Source organism: Fopius arisanus, unplaced genomic scaffold (genome assembly GCF_000806365.1).
Source record: "Fopius arisanus strain USDA-PBARC FA_bdor unplaced genomic scaffold, ASM80636v1 scaffold00071, whole genome shotgun sequence".
NCBI lineage: Eukaryota > Metazoa > Arthropoda > Insecta > Hymenoptera > Braconidae > Fopius > Fopius arisanus.
In genome coordinates, this window is record NW_011887810.1 from 518,002 (window position 1) to 540,698 (window position 22,697).

Here is a 22,697-nt window from a genome sequence, read left to right on the forward strand (position 1 = left end):
AATTTATAATTAGAGGAGGAGGAAGTGAAAAGCTTAAATGAAATTGGAGAAATGAAATGGGAAAATGTTCTCTCCTCTAATATTCAATGGAAGAACTTGTATTTCGAGAAAATTGGAGTCAACCTAGTCTTCATCGTCCCTCTCCGAATGACCTTAACAGGTGACGTTCACTCCTTTTCTATCCTTGCGTACATGAAGATTCTATCCGCCACGTGCAAATTTATCAGGTAATTTCCTACTCTGTAGTGAATAGCACAAGATGAAACTCACTGTTCTTCTTGTAGAGTAGTATCTCGAATTGATCGTGTATCTGTCCTTCAAGGCACTCTTCTATCCTTGCTATCGTCTCCTTATCAGTCAGCTCGCCGTACATGAATCCACAACGACAAGATTTTTGCATCACCTGTCGAAGAGGATTAAAATACTTTTCATTTCTTTGATTCTCATCAGATATTTACTTAAAACAAAGGGTTACAAATGTAATTTATACCCATGTAATGTCAACACTTGATATATGATTAAACATATATGATTTTAACATGTGCTTTTTTCATTATTTTGTTATTCATAAAATATGTTGTGCTATTGATTGATCTTTGTGCTTTGATTGATGCAATCGACTGTATTGCTGTTCGGTTATTCAAAATTTGTTATTAAATCAATTTTCATACACAATGCATTCAATACAATTTGTCAACTGCTTCGTTACTGTTATCTAGCCATTCGAGAAAAATTAGGTAAAAGGTTACATTCTCTCAAATGGTTCGATTACGTTTTCTCTCCGTGTATTAAGAAGAGGCGGAAGATTCTAAAAGAGAAATATATTCTTTATTAGGAAATAAAACACGTTTATAAAGAAAACGGCAAAATAGTATATTTTGTTAGTGATTTTCATTTTGTCACATGTGGAAATATGGAATATCAGTTCCTGGATGAGCAATCGAGCGAAGCTCTACGAAAACTTTTTAGTGTTTGTAAATGAATGCATTTTTATATGCGGCTTTTGCTACAGTTGTTGTAGTAGCAAAGACTTTAGGATTTAGGATTTTGGGAATTTGTATTAGATTTTGTGTGATTCTATAGGTACAAAGGTACCCGTATTTTGAGGAATATACTCGGTTCTTTTTTATTTGCACTAAACAAATGATTCAGGACGTGTTTTATATGGGAAGTTAGCATCTTATGCAGCCGATGCATAATTGGAAGGTCTCGAGTTCAAAATCTGAACTGGATTATACAGTTTTTCATTAAATTTTTCTTGTAAAATCATATTAAAAATCATAGTTCCCTTATCCCCATATCAAGAATTCCCAGGTCCCTTCCTACCTAATCTGAAATTTTATTCAACGATTTCCTGTGACGTCCCGAAGTATCGAATGCTATATAAATTTACCATCTTCTATGAGTAATTGAATTACGAGTTTTAAGTTAATGAAGTTATTTTAAAATTTTTTGAAATTATTTTAAATCAAGGGTCTACTCCTTCCCTATGGCGCTACTCTATGACTGGTCATCTGGAAGTCACGTTCAAGTTTTGAACTCGCGTCAAATTCATTCGGGATCAATGCAATAAGTCGAAGTGAATGGAAACCCTGAATTAAAAAATAATATAGTTTGCAACGTGTATAACTTGTAAAATATTCTATCCATCGTTTTTCAAATATAAAGTTTAAAAATAATCGTTTTTCATCAAAATCAGCAGATTTAAAAAATTTAAATTGTTGTGCGCCAGAAATACTATTAAGAAATTCTGCCGATGATCTGTATATCATAAGGACACGAGAAGTGGTACATATTATCCGCATCAAAGAATACTGAAATGTAAATTAACCCGAATATTTGTGGATATAACATCCACGTAAATGTGGACCCCTGGAGTTCGACACTTCGCCTTGACGACGGTTGTGGCCTTTGCAAGCACCTAGGACGGTACGCGATGCCTCACCCGATGCGTGACAAAGATAGACTACTTGATGCAATCGCATCCACGATGAAATACAAACTCGTGAATTTATTACCTCTGACTCAGGCATTTAACGATTTACTAAATCACATTCTGTAATTCATAATTGCCATGAATACCTTTGGGTTCTGACAAAACTTTATTTATTCAACAAATTGTTAAGCTAAAGCAGAAGACCGTTCTTTCTGAAAGATAGTAATTTCTATTTATCCCTATCATCGAACTCATTCGCTCGGGTCTATTACAAATCTGCCCCGTTCCCTCGCGATTCTTGGATTTTATTTATTGTTAATTCAGTTAATTCATCATTGCGGCTGAAATCCGTGATTTCGAATCTATGAAATTATTTCAGGTTAACTTCAGTCACGATATGTCTCATTAAAACTAATTCCATTGGAAACTTTGTTGGACTGCAATAATTATCGGTACGGAAATGTCCACATGCACATGATACAGCTAAGACTTAAATGTGGTGCATTCCACGTCAAATCCAATTCCATTTAGCTTTTGCATCTCTGCTTTTTTTGGAATTTTCTTATGTTGTAGTATCGGTTTAACGATGCCTTCATGAGTTTTTTCTAAATCGTTTTATTGAATAGTTTTCAAGATCTGGAATTGTGGAAGATTTTCAGATTTGTCTTTAAATGCACAAAATTTGTCGAAACAATCTTCGTTTTTGAACGCACTTTCTAATATGTGATGTATTGATGTCGATGCGTTGATTATTTGTACTTTAGAATTTCCGGTGAAGAAATATGATTTCTTTCTCATTGTCCGTGAACCAAGCTCAGCGCTCTCATGGTGACCTGAGTCTAGCTTCTCAGGAGAGAGCTGTTTGACTATGTTGAGACAATATCAATTACTACATTTGTCTGTATTAGTACCATGGGATTGCTTAGAACTGCATTCTGAGATATTGAATCTTCCTCTGGATTCCTAGAGAGGCAGAAGATGATCGGGCATGATGTTGGACGTTTATCACAGCTGTTCCAAATTAATAACGCGTTACCGAACTCATCCATAACCCTCTGGTGTCGTATCTTAGTCATTAGTGAATAAATGTAACGATTAAGAACACGAGTGTTTTACCTGAAAATATCTTCCCGATTATCCTAAGCCTTCTGAGCGCGAGTAAATCCCAAGCGACAGTTAGTCGGAGTTTAGGGCACGACAGCCCTAAGGATTGGAAAATATTTGATTCAGTAGTCGTCAGGTTTGCAGGACCAGGCGATGTCCGATGAAGAACTGATAAAATTTTGATGAAGTTACTCCGATCCGCATTACTTAAGGTGGATTACGATCAGGTTTTCATCTGATCATCGTGATTTAAGTCTGATCAGGTGATTCTGAGTGAGGAACTCATCAAGTTTTGATTCAGTTTCTTAGAACACAAATGGTCCAGGTGGAACCAGATCAGTTTCTAATTTAATGAGTCTGAGCTCATTCTGATGATTCCTGATGGGTACCTAATTATTTAATTTTTTTTTGTTTCCAGCTAATAATTGTAATTTATTCCAATTATCCAGTTTGAATAACGTTGACTTGACCAAATCCCGAACTATTTGACCTGATCAAGTCTTCATAAAAAAACGCCGTCATGATTGATCAGGATTTGATCCAGTTACCATATCAGATCTTCATCTATTATCAGGGTTAACCCGATTAAATTCTGATCTCAACCTGATTGAAATTTTCATTCGGGTAGTCTCCAGGACTAGTTACAAGTTAGATCACTCCAGATTACTGCAATATTTTTACTTATAGGATTACTTAAAACGTCGCAAATAAAAGAATCAAAAAATTATTAGAACCGTATCTCTATACAATTTTCAAATTTGAAATTTAAATTGTTGTTTTACAAAAAACACGTACTGATCGATTTTCGTACAAATTTTTCAAAAATAGTTATTTTCAGACCTAGCCATGAAAAACAGATCGTTCCTCCCTACATGCAAGATTAACATCCCAGTAGATGGCTAATGTGTAGTGATGTGTAGATGTGTTTTCCACGGTGTGGCTTTTATACAAATTTTTCAGGCGCCAATCTGCGAAAAACTTACCTTTTATAACTAATTTTACAACAGTGTTTCAGAAAAAACGGTTAATTCAACAACATTAAAGACTAATTTCTTAGTGGAATAACGATGACATCGATTTTTTTTTATTTTTCTTTTCAACATGTCAATTATCCGTGCTAAAAAATGTCTGAAAAATGTACTATACTCAGAATTTATTGTTAATTCTTATTTGACACATAGTTATCATCACTTAGTATACAAATATATTTTTTAAATATCATCGGCTCGACAGTTTTCGAAATTAAAAAAACATGGAATATATATCGTGGGAGGGAATACAGAAAAAAAATAAAATCGACTGACCATTTAGTTTACGCGATATAATTATCGATAATTCATAAATTTATATAATTGAAAATAGTTAATATGGAAAATATATAGTTATACTTTAACTATTCATGTACAATGCAATCAATTAAGTGTGAGTATATGCCGTGAAAAGATTGTGTTCTAAACTGACCCGTTCTGCACCGGATAAATTTTTTGTAGAGACTATCACCATACAACAACCTTAAGGTTGTTGTCGTGTAAACCCGTTTTTCGACAGATTTTTTTTTTATTTTTGCTATAGATAGCTCTTAAAATTCCCTCCAAAATGAGCACAACAAAAAACCAATCGTCAGTTTCTGAGCTGAGATATGATTTTTTAAATTAACATGGGTTCAAATGCATTTCACCGTTTTTATTGAAAAAAAAAAACCACTCCACATTTTTTGATGAAATTAACACAGAACGTAGAAATAGTGACCACCAATATACTGAAGAAAGAAGAAAGTGATCGTCAGTTTCGTAGTAGAGTAATAAATTTTTAAAGTAGCATTATTTCTCCCAGTGGGCGGAGCGCATGGGTTTGTTGCGCGCGACGCGACAACAACGCTTTTTGCTCGAGTGGCGCGAATCTATTTGGAATAGTCAATGACGAATCAAAGGGACGATTCATAAATAAAATAAATACATTGAGTGAGAAAGAGAGAGACATGAAAACAGAGACACGCTGCGCGCGGTTGCCATGATCGGCACCATTTAGTGTTAGCTGTGTGTACATGTATCCATGCATGGTAGATTCTTGTGTGCGTGAGTCGAGTGGAACTGTACACCCGCAAAAGTTTATATTCTAACTCGTATTCTCCGCTTAGCGGAAGATCAACCCGGAGCGTAGTAAATTTTAAGCCTGACTCTCTCGCGACAACAACCTTAAGATAGATAACAGAAATGTCGAAATTAAAGTTGAAAAAATACATGCCCTCGTTATCCCACTGAAAAATCAACCTTAAAAATGGTTTAATGGATCCGACTTTTTTATTAAAAAATTTACGTGTAAGTACGTGTTTGTTTGTTAATCAATCAATTTAAATTTAAAATTTGAAAATTTTATAGAGTTACAGTTCTAATAATTTTTCTGATCCTTTCATTATAAAGTGCGTTCGAACGCCGAAATTGAAAAAAAAATACATCCAATTTGGTTCATTTTTCGAGAAGTTATGGATAATGAAAAAAAAAAATTTGAAATTTTTCAAAAATCGACACGTCGAAAACTGTTCAATAAAAGAAATTGAAAAAAATTATGGATGCATCTTTAAACCGACACTACAATATGAAAAAATAAAACAAAAATTGGAGATGCAAAAGCTACCTGGTATCCGATTCGGCCTGGCCCCATGAGCCCATACGTAAACAATTTTTTTTTTCATTTAAATCCAATAGCAAAAGTAAATGCAAGTGTCAAAAAGTAACCAATGCTTATTGAACGTCAGATACTTATATCATATTTTCTTTATCTACCCGTTTTTTTAGATGTGAATATCTGTTGTAATCTTGTAATTACCTACCGTATAAAACGAATAAAAAACATGGTTAAAAGAAAATACTTCATGGTAATTTGAATTAGTCTATTTCTTTCCGTCTATTTCTCCCATTTTTATTTATGCTATTTATTTTTCAAGCATAAGAACCTTACCAACAAAGTTGAGCAAAAAATACAAGGTTCACACATGAACCATTCACTGAAAACTAGGAAGAAGTAATGTCTTAGAAAACTTTTTTCGCACGCAAATTCCCAAGAAATTTGAAAAAATGTACAGAACAATTTACCAAATATAGAAAAACGTGGAATTTGACCAAAACTTTTAGAGACATGCAAATGGATGGCTAAGTTGACAAAGATGCTCCATATAAAAATTAGAAATTTTATATAATATTCTTAATCATGGACTTGACGAATGGCTGATATTAATCCTTATGGGAATAAAATATAAATATATAATAATAATATATGTAACATACTGCATTCTTGGCTGCAAATATATTTCATGTAAATGTCATATATGTACTGAATATATGTGTGGAATATAGATATGTCCCAATGTTTTCAGCATATATCTGATGTATTATATTTTTAGCGGCAATAGATGCATACAATTAATATATATTTCCCATCTAAGCCCATTTCCATGTGTAAAAGGACTCGTCATTGTTGTTTACCTATTTAGTTTTGTTTTTCCCAAGAGCTGGATAAAGTTTTACTTGAAATCCATTTTAGTCAAAAGTATATAATTTACGCAATCCGCGGAAAAAAACAAGATGTCAACAATATTGATCCAGAAACAATGAACTTAGCAGATTCCATGAAATCCATATTGAGACAATACAATATTGTCGTACATTATCAAAATGGTGATTCTATTGGTAAATTCAAAAGTGGATGATAAAAAATTGCATTCAGTAATTGTTGTTTTGTCAGTTATCAGAATTTCATATTGGCAAGCTGTTTATGTAATACTTACCTCGGCTCGATTATATCCAGATATTTTACAAAAGCTCTCATTGCAATAAACAATTGGAAAGTCAACAATTTGAGCATTGGCAAGAAGGAAACTACTGTCCGCTGAAACAAACAAAAAATAAAGGGATTATAAATGATGTTTCCAAAAGGAATAGAAGGATAAAGAAGGTCTTATAGGCAAATGCATTTCCTGGCAAATTATTCGGGGGTTAATTTAATTATCGTGGTTCTGACGAATAATTTAATAATTAGGCTATATGGCAGGGGTGGGCAACCTCAGCTCTCGCAGCTACTCCAGCTCCTGATCTCAATTAGACACAATTTTCTCAAGCCATAAAGTTTATGGCTGCGCCCCCTTCGGGCCCATGAAGCCCTGCGTGTAGGCAAGAATAGTGGGAATAATCGGCAGAAATTTGATGGTGGGAAAAGTGAAATTGGAAAATTTTCAATGTCTAATGGGAAAATTTTTGAAATTATTATATTTTTTGTTGTCATTTTCTTGATTGATTACTGTTATTTTTTATGGACTTTACAAAAAGGAAAATTCGTACCTTTCATAGATTTTTTGATTATCATGTTTTTAATAGACCTGCCCTGAGATGCATTTTCAAACTTTTCGTTACTATATTGCCCGATCTCGATGTCAAATTAAAATGTGCAACCTTCTCACAATAAAAATCATTATCAGCGTTCTTTAATGTTCGGAAATATTTAACCCATAAATGATTAAGGTACTAATACAGATCGGTCTATTCTTTTTTCGCTGAAAATATGTTTTTGTGTAATACGGTTCTTGAAAGTTAACAGTTAACGATGAAATTGAAAGTGGGATGGTCGTGAACTTGAGCAAAAAAATGAGTTGTCCAAGTTTCATTACCGCTAATATTTTGTAAAAAAAATAGAAAATCCCCCCTCCATGTCTTCTTGAGATTTCATATTCAAGAAAGATTCCTTTTTCTAAAAGGAAGGAGAATTAAAAATTTTTTGGGCCAGCTTGAGTGACTCGAACAAATGAGTGGAAATCTTGGCGTGATAATCAAAATTTGAAAAGTTATTGATGATGAAATTTTTGTTTCTCAAGTTTATGAGCATCTTACTTTCATTTCCACTCATGGATGTTGAATCGGAACCACTATATTACTTCTATTTTTTTATCGAAAAGAAAATGCTGTCCCACGTGTAAGAAATTCAAAACATTTGCCCTTGCATTTCAATGCTGCGCTCGCGCCATCTTGCGGTGTTATCCCCTACACACGAATATCCGGTAACATCTTTAATAACGTTAGGTCGCCTATAATTAGAGCCTTAATAGTTTTATGGCTGCAGCTCCGAGCCTACCTTTGCCTCATGGTAGTGAGGACAAATATATTTTGTGTTCATAAGTAGCCATTTTTTTGTATATATGTTGGAGCTTTGGATCTGATTAGCTCAGATATATTGTATGAATAGATTCACTGCTATAATGTTTCTGTCTACGTAGGTAAAGATTTTCTATTTCTATTAAAATTTTTGAACATATTATCATAGATCATTTTTCAATTTCAAGGTCCCACCTCGTAGGGAAATTTTTACCCTATTGATGCAACAGGCACGACGAATTTTTGACGCTCGGGAGTACAAAATAGGGTACCTATTAAAAATCGTATGAAATTGAAAATCTATTTCTCCCACATTTTTAGTAAAAAGATCTGAAAAAGATGTTTTCATTGGTATATCCATAATTAAACAAAACATAAAAAAAAACAATTATTCATATTGTGACGTATTTAGATTAAGCAATACGTCGGTTTTTCGAAATAAGATATGTTGAAAATTAAAGACAATGGTGGATGATAGAAACGAGAGAGATGATCCCTCTTTCCTGTTATTCAGACATGGCATCAGCAGTCCCACGGTCAGTTAGAAGTCCAGCTCTAGGTATGCTGAGCTGTTTGACTGATTTGACATCAACGATACGAAAAAAAATAACAATGGAAACTAACGGTGAGACTGCTTAGCTCAGTAAGTAGAGACTTGGAAAGAGCCTGGACGAAGTCGTGAAGACGCTGAAAACAGCAGAATACGGTCGGCAACGGAAGAGTCCAGACCTCTGGATTAGACTAGAGAGTACGATCGGGAGCTGAACCGAGCAGACCTCTGAGCTCCATGCCTTCTGCCAAGAAAAGACGAGAGTCGAAGTATCCAATTCTCGACTTCCCTAAGCTCGCGTATATCGACCCAATTAGACCATTGTCGTGTATTTTAATTGCTTTAGTTAATATATCATCATTTTACTTGTAAATTACGCGAGTGGTTAATGAATTAATGGAATTCTTCCTAATCCCTCACCCACCTTCTTCCGAGTGAACGAATCCCCCGTGAGCTCGATGCAGAGCTAGTCGAGGAGGAAGTGACGGACAAATAGTACCCACAATAATAAGTCAGCAGTAGAAAAAGAACATTATTTGAGTTTTACCTCCGGGTAAAATTCATAAACGTCACAATATTAATTTTAAAAAAAAGAAGAAATGAAAAACACCACTCGGCTGTATGAATTGTAAAAAACGTTCTCACATCCTGTGTTTCATATCAAATTTTGAAAGGTGCTCAAATATTCCTGAACAGAAAATGTTATGTATAACCTACTTTACCCCCTCGGTCAGTAATAGAAAAAATTAGAAAGCTTTAAATGCTCATCAGCGTCATATTATAGAAACAAATGGATTACTTTTTACCACTTTCTCTTTCATTCGACCCTGATTACTGTTATGTGCCTATCTTTGCGACTTGGCCTTCACGAAAGTTCAATCATTCTAATCACTCTCCTGTTGCAGCCTTTCAACTATTTGACCCTTATAAGAATGCATTTGGCTACCGGTTTACTTTGTTCCACGGTTCACTTTATTTTTCGTTTCATTTCAAACATTCTACCATCTTGTCTCTCTTCTTCCCTCCCTCTAATTTCTACAACTTCTCACCTCTGGATGTATTGGCGCAGTTTTGGATTCAAAAAATAATAATTTAATCGTTCATTTTACCCCCATCTTTTATATTGATTTCGTTTCGTAATTCCAAAAAGAAGTAGTCAGGTATTCAGCACTTACTTTTGTTATTTGTCCTGATTAACAAAGCATTTGGGAAAAACACGCAGTTATTTTTTATCAATGCTTAGGTACTTGATGCGTAATACTTATATTTGTCTATAATGTGGGCCAATAAAAAATTCTACCACTTCTCCAAAAATTACTTGATAATGCATACAAGTATTGCTTCTACGATAGCATTTTTTTGTATTCACCCGCTCAAAATTATATATTATATATCATTATATTAATGTTGGGTTATGTTGGGTTTTGACCGTTAATAAGAGTCACCGGGAACAAGAGTTGAAGTTGCGGGGTTTTTTATATTTTTGCTAATTCTATTTTTTTTTCTTTTTCGAATTTTTATTTGGTTGTATTGGGACAATTTTATCACTCACCGTTTGGACATCATTTGAGATACACATGTTGATTATCGCATTATACTGGCCTATCGCGGAGAAAAGAGATAAGAATTTTGAAAAGTCTTCTAATTGTGTTGAGGACAATTTCGGTTTTTTTTTAAGAGGTCTGACATTACTGGACGAGTTTATTGGATATCGGTAAGTGACTGAACACTTCCGAAAGTTTTTATGGTTATCCTGAAAATTAATTTGAGTTTGATTTGTTAGGACGCTTGGGGTCCATTTTCTTACTGTCGAGTTCTCCAGGGGGGTTTTTGCCATTGCTGGGGAAAGTAATTTTCTAAATTCTTTTAGCGATATTTTCGATAACCATTGGTGTCATCAACTCTTGTTCAGGTTATAGAGACTATATATTTTTTTTTGTTTAAACAATTTTTGGATTTAACGGAAATTGGAATTATAGCGTTGCTATCGACACTCGAGTGATTTTTGGTTGGAAAGTGACATTCAAAGGTTAGTAAATTCTATGGGAGTGTAGAGACTCGGAATAATCCCAGTTTCACGTGTTTGCAGTGGTGTTATTATTACCGCTTTTTGTTTGGGTTGACTTTTGGGGAATTATTAAATCCCTTGTCTCAGATTAATGGCTATTTATTTTTTGACTTAACCATTCTTCAAGAATAATTCTTCTATTAGATTCAGGAATTTAATTTTTGTGACTTAATTAATTTTTTTTTCAACATTGACTATTTTCTTAATTTTGACGAATATCTGAATTGGTGATCTGACTTAGTTTATTCAGTTGAAATTGTTAAAGAAGTGATTAGGGATTTAAAATTGTATCGAGTTTGTTCGATTTGTGATAATGTTATCTAGAATTCTAACGAAATATTGAACTTTGTAATTTGATTTCGGACCCGAAGTTATCGTCTTTGACTAAAAGCGAATAAATTGTCTTGTAACCGAATTTAGGAATTTGGCTTATTTAGCGAAACCCAATCATCTCAGAATTGTTTCTTGGAGCAGGATTTTCGACCCAGCCGCCTCCGTGGTTGATACTGAGTTGCCGGTTACTGTTCTAGCCGTTTTGTTTCTTTTGAATTAATGTTAATTAATTTTGATTAAATCTAAATTAGTTTTTGTGCGTTTTGGGTAGAAGACGTACTGACGCCTGACTATAGTTTATTTAGATCGGTCGCCGAGGGCTTTGGATCTAGTTTTCCTTCCGCGAGGAAGCGAAATTCGTCACAATATATATTATATTTAATATTATATACTTCTACTAATTATGTTTTGAAATATTGAATGCTGGGTGGTCGGAAGACCATTTTTTATGAAGAAATAGATAAATATAGAATAAATAACCAATTAAATTTTAATCTATTAAATTAAATTTAACGGATGTAATGCTCTTCTATTATTTTTTATGTTATTTCTCGATTTCAACGAACTGCTTATTAGATTGAATCGAAAACAATTTTTCGGTGTTATACTTATTCAATAACTCGCCAACTTTCATAATCGTGTGTTCATTTTTCAGCATTCGCCCAAAAGCTTTCACAAAGCTTTTCACAAAGCTTTACAAAGCTTCGTGAAAAGCATAAAACAAGAAGAGGTTGTGAGCATATGAGACTGAGCACGTGATAATAAGAATGTCCTTGAGTGATTTTTCCAATATTTCATAGCCAACACTTAATTGATGGTATGTTCCGAACAGCTAGAAAAGGGCTCAAATGTTTGTGACTACTCTCACTTCGGGAAAAATAAATTGTTCAACTTGAAATTTGCATTGATGTGTAAAATTGGAAAATTTGTTGAAAATTCTTGAAAATTTTCTATGGTGAGGTATGTGACTTGAAATTGGTTGAGATATAAAGTACATCAAAATGAATATTTTAAGAGGTAAAAAATTAATTTCGGTTTCACAGTTTTCGACACATTTGCGAAAAATACCTTTCAAAACTAAATGGCACTTCATAAAAAACGGATAGACCATTTGAACTATTATGTCTTTTTCACGTGCTGTTTTTTTGTGTTATTTTTATTCCTCAATTTTTATTGTAATTCGAACTAGGTTTTCATTTGGTGGAGAAATCACAGCTGCTTGCTTCTTTTCGCATGCTTTTCCCTCTAAGGTGTAAGTGATGGGAGACATGATGAATATCATTTATATTTATATGCTTTAGAAAATCACTTGGCGCAAGATGTCGCATTGCAATAATGGTAACATCTACTGAAAGTGTCGCGCCAGCGCATATGAATTTATTATTGTTTTTTCCCCGTTTTTACCTGACGATCTCGCCGATAACCAGAAGTACCGTTTTAATCGACTTTAGTGCTTAGAGGCCAATCAAGTGTTCCGCCTTACGTTAACACAAAAAAACAAAAAGCGGAAAAAGCGCAACTACCATCGAGGTTCCGACGATTGACTCACTTCAAATAGCAGAAAGAAGACGAATTTCGATTGATTTTTATGTCAGACTGAATACTTAGATAGTTTACATTCTGGTTTCCACTTGCATGGTAGTATTCAGTCTCCGATATCGGTTTCACTCATTAATTGATTACCCTCGAGAGATGATGTAGAAGATTGAAAACAGAGTTAATGCTGTCTTTTGGTACCGAGAAAGCACCAGTAATAATTTGCAGTCAAACAACACTATAATAGGAAAAGATAGGTCAATGAGGCATTGTGTAACTATGACACTCTTAAAAGTCCATTGTATCTGAGTTCAACATGGTGCAACCGTACAACAGCAGACCATCCTTGTCATGTTTCAGGGTCAATTGCTTCAGTTTTTCAATTCAATTTGCATTATTAGACGAGAATAATTTGAAAATATTTTCAATTTTTTGGATAGTATCTATTTTATTGGAAATTACTCTTTCATTGACCCATCAGAGATTTGATAATTAATGACAAGTTAAAGACCATTTTTTGTGCTTCTTCAATCGATTATTATTACTTTTACGTACATGATCAACTGACTAACATGATAACGTTGATAAATATATGGGGAACTTGATACATGAACGATAAGTTATGCATGATGCTGATACTTTCATTATATATTAGCGATATTACACGTATTTTTTTCCCCAGCTCCATCTTGGGTGTACAAACATTACTGCTTAGAGAATGATTATATAAAAATTAAGTTCAACCGGATCGAATCTGAATCAAATCAAGCCGGGTTCAGGCAATCTGATCTCAAAATCAGATATTGTTTACCTTATCCGCATAATTGCGAACGGATACCCTTCAGTTTGAAATCAGATTCAGCTGATTTAAATTTGATCAGTGTGATTGCCACCGGGAAGTTCAACGTCATATTCGGTCTGTACCTAATCAGAAGGTGATGAGAATAATTGGAAACCGATGTATTATCGTTCGAGATCAGGCTCACGTATCTAATGCAAAAATGATTGTAAGCGAACTCATTTTGAAATCAATTCGACTTAATGTGAGTCGTATCAGAATAATTGTGATGGGCGGACCTCAGTTCAAGATTAGCTGCCTAATCCGAGTCTCATTAAAGATGTTACAGTTGAACGGAGCATACAGTTCAGGTCAGGTTCTTAACATCAGGACTTGATCAGAGTATTTCGGATGAGATCAGTTCTTCATTAAGCATATCTGACCAATCAAATCTGCGCACTGCCTGATTAAACCTGAAGCTCACCGAAAGAACTTTTCGTTCCGATAAGATTTAATATTTCGCGATCGAAAATCGATAGTGATCTGATTCCTCATTGTGTTAATATGTAAAGCGCGTCTTTTGCGATCGGACGTATAATACGTACTTTTTTTCGGAACTGTTTAATACACAGATCGTTTGGAAAACAGCCACTTAGCTTTTACTTTACCATTTTACCTCTTCAATGGCAAATGTTACGAACAACCCGAGTGGAAATTAGTTCAGAAACTGAATCAAATTCTGATCGGACTTCAAGGAGACCTGAACTGATTTCCACTCGGGATGATCTCACTCTGAGATCAAGCTGCCTCAATACAATTTGTTCTCCCTCCGATTCAATGCACTTGATTTTCAATTGAATAGCTCCATAAAAAAGAATCACAAATGTATAGGAAGCAAGGGAAATATATATAGTGAAGTATCAAACATAAGAGCGCATTATCTTGAGTCTAAAAAAATCATCAAACTTGCATCTGTTCATTGTGTTATGATTATTATAATTATCTTTTAATAATGAAATAAAATTTGAACCGAATATGTTTTCTCGCTCAGAATGTACATGCAATAATTTCAAAGTCATCAAATACTTCCTTGCGGATTGTGTAGGTAAAAAGTATCAACTCAAAAACAATAGTACGGTAGTCCAGTGATTAGGGCGTAGGTTTAGTAATCGTAGGTTCCTCGGGTTTTAATAGGGTAATAATAGGGTTTTTTCATCGCTAATTACAATCGGGCTTCATTAAGAGCGGTCAGATATAATAAAAGAAATTAATTATCTGTTGTTTTAAGTGAGTTATGGTTAATATTTATTATTGTTTTCCATATTCCAGTCATCCGATTTAGATACATTTGACTTGATCAAATCCGGAACCGTTAAACCGGATCAGAAAAGTTTGATCAAGTCTTGATTTAAATTTGCGTTATATGTCTGATCAAAATTTGATCCAGTTACAAGTATGACCTGATCCAGTCTTGACTAGAACTTGACCAAAATTTCCACTCGGGAACAGGATGTGTTACGCGTACGTGCGAAAAGTGAGTTCTTTACGCACTCATAACATAATATACTATTTTGCAATACTCGTCAGAGCTTATTTTGAGGAGTGAATTGGGGGCTGAATGGTCTGTTTCGTGCGTTTTGAACGAAGAACTTCACTTTTCTTCCATTGTATTGCACAATAAAGTCTTTCACTCGTGAGAAATTTGAAAAACACAACAACAAAAGAACAGCATTCAACGTTGTTCAGCTAGTTGGAGAGTAAAATCGTAATTCGCACCGAATAGTTCTCGAAATACGATATACGATAGTACGATGCATTCATTTTATGTAGTTAACCCTGGAACCTTTGAAAAAACACCATGTGTCATAAAATCGTACTCCTTTCATCGGCTACACCAGCTTCTATCACATAAAAATTACAGGTTTCATGGAAGAAAGATGAATTTATGGGTGTAGTCTAAAAATATAAACTCTATGCCCGAAATATGATTCTCATCGTTTTTCTCTCTTAAATTCTTACATCTTCGGTTTGAAAAATGTCTCAAATTTGAGACGGTTTATTGGAAATCTTAAAAACCAGCGTTACCAGCTGTGGGATTTCTGGTAGATCGAATTTTACCCCTAAGTTTTGCACACATCGTTCATATAACCTCTGATCTCTCCCCACTGGTGCACTCTTCGACTTAAAATTACTCCCACGACACTCTTATGACTTCCCCCATCCCTTGACCAAATGGGAAAATCCTTTTCGCCTCTATTAAAAATACGATAAATAAGTATCGGTCGAGTTATGTCGGAGCTCCCTAAGGCATGTGAACCTCTTAAAATACGTGAAAGTCTCGATTTGTAACTTTGAAATGTGGAGCGAGTAAAATTATTATAATCTCAAACCAAATTTGTTTTTTGGGGTAATTATGTTGACCCATTGATTTCGTTAATGGACCTCAAGTAGAATTTGGCTACCTCATTATTAACATATCTGGTCGTTACTGTGCTAAGGAAAAATCCTCGCCACGATGATATATATCAGTTAGGAAAATGTATAAGTAAGGTCAGTCAGTGAGAGCAGGCCAAAGTCGTCGACTGAGTTGATCTCGATCCACACGCGAGAAACTTCTACTGCCCCTCAGCTAAAGAGTTTTAATCGGACATAACGCGCTCACAGGTCAAGGTTCTAGCTCTAAAACACTTCTACACGCGCACTTGAACCTTGCAAGCTTTGTTTCTACCGCCATTCAGAACGCTTTGTATACGCGATATAGCCTCGTTCTTAATATTTTACAGATACAAAAACTTTGCGGGAGAGACGTAGAACTTATCGCGTGGCATTGAATTTTTTTTCTGTAAATTAGTTGATTATGTGAATTTTCTTATGAGGAAAGGCAGGACAAAATGGATCAACAGAGCAAAACAAACCAATAAAAAAAGGCCATTCATGTCACTCGGCCCGCCCTAACCTCGTCCTTTTATTCCGTTAGGGAGATAAGTGGTCGCCTTTCTTTTCACATATGTTACGTCACGTTTTCTATTAAATATTCGATAATTATCCAATAAATAATGCAAAACTATGAGTATTAATTTCTCCTGTTTTAAGCCTACCTTTCGCAAATAGCTTTTTACTTGGCAAATGTTTGAAAATTAAATCACTTTAATTTCCGGTGATTGGTTTAAACCTGTATAAAATTGCGGAATTGAAATACGAAGGAAACCGCGAATAAAGGAATTCGCAGCTGTTCGTACAAAAGGATCCTTCCCTGACTACTACTATTAATGACTACGATTGACGAAGACTTACTACATTTTCGTTACTAGTCGCAATACTTTTCAATACTGATTACTGACTATATAAGTAGTCACAACCAATTAATTAACTGGCTAAGTAGTGACGACTGACTAACTTTGAATGCGTCCGTGCACTCCTTTTAACTTTACTTTTTCAATTGTCTTAATCCATGCATGTATATGGATTAAGATGTGTTAACAAAGGGACATCGTACGATATCGATGCACCAGGTAGGGACACGGGAGCCTCCTGGTGATAACGCACTTGGAGACAATTCCAAGGTTTACACCTAATCACGTGGTTATTTTATAATGATTAATTTACATTTGCTTATTTCTTTATTTTTTTTCATGTTACTTGCTTCCGAAATTGTTTTTCGATTTATCAAAATTTTTCCTATTCTTTTTTTAATACATAGTTCTGTTTTTGTTGCCCTAGCAACTTGATCCTCTGATAATTACATCAGTGACGTCACTTGACCTGACCACCCAAGCGAAGGTGACTTGTAGTCGTATGAACAATAAGAAAAAAAATTATCTTCTGGTTTTATTTTTATGCGAGTAATATCGATCGAAATTTAGACTTAGTTCAACGACAGAGTATGAGTCATGCATGTAAGAATTGTACACAATAATGTTTGTGCATAGATCTAAAAACCAAATGAAATATGTACATTTGATTTTTAAACGTGCATATCCAATTTGTGCACAAGATTTCGCTCTATTATGTTGTACACACTTTTATTTTTCTGTGTGCACATGAAATATAATGTTTATAAAAAAATGGCCATGCGAAATAGAAACTAACATTTTTCGTAAAAATCGTGCACATCGAAATAATTTAATATAAAAAGGTGTGCACATATTCTTATTGGTCAAAAAAATGCACTTTACTTTTACAGGTATAAGGCTATACCAAAAACAAAAATGTTGTAATTGCGTGTTGTAATTTATGGGCACGTATTAGTCGTGCACATACACTTCACCAGACGCGTAAATTCTTATTCCCGTGTTTTGTCTTATTTTATTGATCTACAATTTTCATCGAAGTGACAGTTCTCAATCTCTAAATAAATTTTCTGAAACTGGTAAGTAAATAATTAAATTGTTATGTTTTTAAATTTATTTATTTATTTCTAAAAAAATAAGTTTTTCCATTCTTCACAGGTCGCGGATCGAGTCAGAAGGGGATCTAAAGCAGAGGTGGGCAACCTCAGCTCTCGGAGCTACTCCAGCTCCCCACCTTCATTACGCAAAATTGTCCCAAGCCATAAAATTTATGGCTGCACCCCCTATTTTCTATTTCTCTAATGAAAACATTTTTTCAATTATTGTTTTTTCTGTTGTTATCCTTTTGATTGGTTATTGGTTGCTTTTAATTGTCTTTATAAAAAAAGATTTCGTACCTTTCATAGATTTCTTGAAGTAATTTTGAAATTATAATTGAAATATTGTTTGGAAAACAATTATTAAATATTACAATCTTGTTAATAGACCTGACTTGACATGCATTTTCAAACTTTTCATTTCTATATTTCCCACTCTTGATGCCAAATTAAAATGAGCAAATCTCACAATCAAAAAAATTATCGGCGTCCTTTAATGCTTAGTTGACGATGGAATATTTCTTTCTCAGGTTCACGAGCATTCTACTTTCATTTCCACCGATGAATATTGAATCTAAATCATCATTTTTTAATTCCATTTTTTTTTATCAAAAAGAAAATGTCCAGACACGTGCATAAAAATTTAAAACATTTTGCTCTCACATTTCAATCACGCGCATACGCCATCGCTCGATGTTACCCTACCACACAAATATACGATAACCCTTGTAATCACGTTAGGTCTCTTATAATTGGAACCTTAATAATTTTATGGCTGCAGCTCCGAGCCTACCTGCGGTTGCCTCTGATCTAAAAGATACTTAGAAGGCTCTGTAAACATTTTTTGAACCGCCGCAGTGAGTATTTTTAAATTTTTTGGTAAATGTCTAGAATAGCCTCGCCTCACCAATTTCCAAGTCGTATGGTGGAGTGTGTCGGTTTTTCGTCCTTCTTTCAGGATCTGTTAATCGATTTTGGGGGGAACAATTAGGTTGGATAATATTTTTATAAACACTCGTAGGACAGTTCGCCGTCGGGTCGGCTCGTGCTCCCATTAATTACAAAAGTAATTCTTTTTTCAAATGCAAAATGTTATAATAATATGCTCCAGATTTACGTTTGTAATTTCTGGACATTGAAAAAGTGGTAATAAAAGTTGTGCAATACGATTGCATCTAAAGACAGACTCATCAATTTTTTTATTATTCCCAATGCGAATTAATAAATTACCAATTACAGAATAATTTTATAGTGAATGGAATTAAATCACTTAGTGATTGTAATCAATCCCCGAGAGATAATTTATCCCCTACTATTAACGATAATCAGGAGGTTGATGTAGCAACTGTTGAATTAAATGTTGATGATGATGTTATTATGTGCAAAAATACCAAGGAGACACTTGGCGTTGATAATAATCATGACGTTGATCAAGCCACTCAGTGCCTTTCAATTGTACAGCAGAGAATAAAGATATTTGAGAGTTAGTGTTGATGAAGTGTTGAGGAGAAAAAGTAAGTTATGCGAGAAAATCGGCGAGCAACATGCCAATAAGGGCGAAAATCGTAGAGATATCAGTTCGCAATGGCCCGCTCGCCACTTAAGGGTTAATAACTACTCCCCGATTAAAAATTGATATTTATATTTATATTTCAAATTTATGAAAGTTGAAAATTGCCGGTCGATTGCCCTCTATCGGTATCGGACGAATCAGGGCTCAAGAAGAGCGACAAATCGAATTAGAGCAGGTAGTTGCGTTAAGTGGATGAGGCCCCTCTCCCAGCTCTCACTAGCAAACCTCGGCAGCCGTGTCAGTCCGATGAACCCAGCTTGCTGTGCCCTGCCCTGAATCGTCAATATCGACCATCTATCCCTACTTCATCGAAATAACAATCACGTGACCATCCCTCAATATTCCTTGAATATATACATATAACCATTTTACCTTAATTTAGCGTTACTTACGAATTAGTTTTAGGTGCACTTAGATGTCTGAAGAATATTGAACTCCAGAATAGTAAATAAACTTCGTTTTTATTTGGGGAAAAATCTAAAAATGACGAAGTTTACTCGGGTATCCAACATTTAGTGTGAACTCTAGTTAGTTGCATGTGCAAACCTGCATAGATTTTTTAAAAAATATTTTGGCCCTTTCTGCCCTTTCTGGCTAATTAGCCCTATCACACCCTATGCATGCAGCTGCGGATCCTAGACTCTACCGTATTCACTCTCCTATAGAACGTAGGAGTGACATGGGAAACAACGGGAAAAACCATGTCGGTACAGGCGGTTGCTCTATTAGCAGTCTCCCGTTCATCGGTGCCTGTTGAAAAATTCGATTCAACGGGGAATCGAACTTACAACTTGTAGAACACTGGTTTTTTTTTTTACTAAAAAAAAGGGAATGAAAATATGAATGGATTGGATTTTTGAAGATTTAGTTTTCTTAAGGCTATTATCGAGTTAGGTGAACGTTGTAGGGAGACATTTCCTTACATTTGTATTGTAATATTCCTTACTTATTGGTCTATTATATAGCCCCCATGAATGACCTCTCTGAGGTGGTTGATTATTAAATCTGATGATTCTTCGGGACCGATTATTATTTCGATTATTATCTATAAGGGTTTATAAGTGTTTTATTTTGGTTGTTATTCATGGCGACGTTTTAGCTCTCGTAAGTACCTATTGTTCACGTTAAGCCACCAGAGTTGTTTTTTGACTCAAGTAAAGTTTTCGAGATCACAAGTAGGGATTTCTCTGGAATATAAGAGATCGCAGGAGTCAAAATCATCAATGGGCATTTTTTTATTATTAGTATGTTATTATTAGTAGGGATATGATATGCAATCGGTCTGTTCAGTTCATCCTGGCACAGGCTGATTCCATTATAATATGCGAAATATAGTGGCTTTATATGGCCACTTCTGGCCCAGTTGATAGAGTCTTCTGTTGCGAAAATTGCTAACGATTTTATAACTTCATTTGGGATTCCTTTCATCTCATTATAATCCTGCCTAGTTAGACGAATGATGAAATTATCTATTCTAGATATTTCAGTTTTATTGTAGAGGATTTTATTGCTCATTCTTCTGAGGTAATTAGAGCAAGCTGATCTATGTAAAAGGAGAGCAGATCTCAAGCAATTCCGTTCAAATTTTCTAATATTTTGCCTTGCTGATGCTCATGTTCCACAATATCTCTGAGTCATATATTAGTAATGGAATGATAAGTAATAGGTAACAAATTATTCGTACTGTTTTATTGATGAATTTATTATGGAATCGGTGGCTAAGAGCTTTATATCTTTTTCTAGCTTTTTCGATTTGTAATTCGGTGTGTTTTGCACCCCTAACTAAATAATCTAGATGTACTCCTAGGTACTTAACTCTGTTTTTGTTTGTGATTTTTATTTCTTCGATTGTGAGTGAGATTGTAATTTTTATAGCGAATTTTTTATGCTTTTTTTCTTTTTTGTTGACAAGTGAGCTCCTGTATTCCCGAAGAGGGTCGTCTTACTCTTATATTTGGATTAACTTTCAAACTCCAGGTGGAATATAGACAATTAACTTTGTTAACCAAATCATTCAGTGATTTATTGATCTCAGTACTATTATCTCCTGCGACATAAATGATTCTGTCACCGGCATAGGCCAGTGATTATGTATAATTTCCCGAATTCAATTCGAAAGACTTAATCATATGTGCAGTAAACAGGGAAAATAAACAGGGTGAGTTTATTGTTCCTTGCTGTAAGCCTTCAGTTATTCGGAAAATTGAACTTAGGGACTCAGAACACTAGGCTCGCACTTAGTGTCGTATACCCCAATATTTCTACCATTAAGAACACATTTTCTTCTTTTCAAACTTAATCCCTCATAAAGTACCCCAATATTCATTAAACCAACCCTCAATAAAATATCCCAATTTTAAATCCTTATTTCCTCCAAACATTGCCATAAACGTACCCCACTAAATGAATTTCATTTAGAATATTTTCACCCTCAACAAATCCTTGCAAAAAACCCCGAACAGTCCCAATCGTCCTAATCCTCAAGGTCCTAGCCCTAATTGCTGTGCATATAATAAAACAATTTACATTCCTCGGATCCTACCAGACCCTCGGACCCAAACGACCCGCCTGAACTACCAATATCCACCCTCTACCCCTACTCTAACTAGATAACCACGTGACCATCCCTCAATATCCCCGCAATATATACATAACCAACTTCCTCAAATTTTGTCACTTACAAATTAAACTTAGGCACGACTAGATGTCCTAAAGTATTGTACTCCAGAATAGTAGTGAAATAAAGTTCTTATTTTAATTTGTTGAACCTTAAAAAACGACCAAGTTTATTTGGGTATCCAACACTAGCCATTGAGCTACCGACGTCGGCATCTGCATAGGTTAATTTTGAAGTTTGTCTGATCATAATAATGCGTGAGGGGCGGTATTTTCGGTTGAGTTCCGGAAAACATTCTATGATAAGTAGCTGTGTACGCATAACGCGTTTGGAGAGACAATGCAATGGCATAAAAGGAATGCCTCAGAGGGGAGACCCATGTCGCCCCTCTCGTAGAAAGAATCAAAACACGTAAACGTATGTCCTTAGCAGTACGTGCCCACGTGATTGCTAAATAAAAGGAATTTTCAATCGAAATAACGATAAAAAACACTGTTGTTACTGACCTAGTTGATTTGCCAGATAAATGTAAGTCTATAGTAGCTATTTCATACCGGCATTAGAACAGAAAACTGATAGGCTAGTTACCGACACCATTGTAAGATTACAGTGCCCGAGAACAATGAAGTGTATTTAATATCATATTTCGATACAAGTGCAGCAAAGTGTCCTCT

The 22,697-nt window shown here is 34.8% G+C and overlaps 1 protein-coding gene across 8 annotated transcripts in view; it reads right to left on the reverse strand.

Annotated features, from left to right (window-relative positions):
• Positions 1–22,697, reverse strand: part of eag (ether a go-go) — a 144,576-nt gene that overhangs the window by 68,956 nt on the left and 52,923 nt on the right. For all 8 annotated transcript variants that reach the window (XR_892457.1, XM_011310014.1, XM_011310012.1 and 5 more), the window contains exons 3-4: positions 6,825–6,925; positions 271–403 (exon numbers count right to left, since the gene is read on the reverse strand). Coding sequence is in view for 7 of the 8 variants with exons in the window: in XM_011310014.1 (XP_011308316.1) it covers positions 271–403; positions 6,825–6,925 (234 nt within the window). In the remaining variant the exon portion in view is untranslated. The remainder of the gene's footprint in view (positions 1–270; positions 404–6,824; positions 6,926–22,697) is intronic.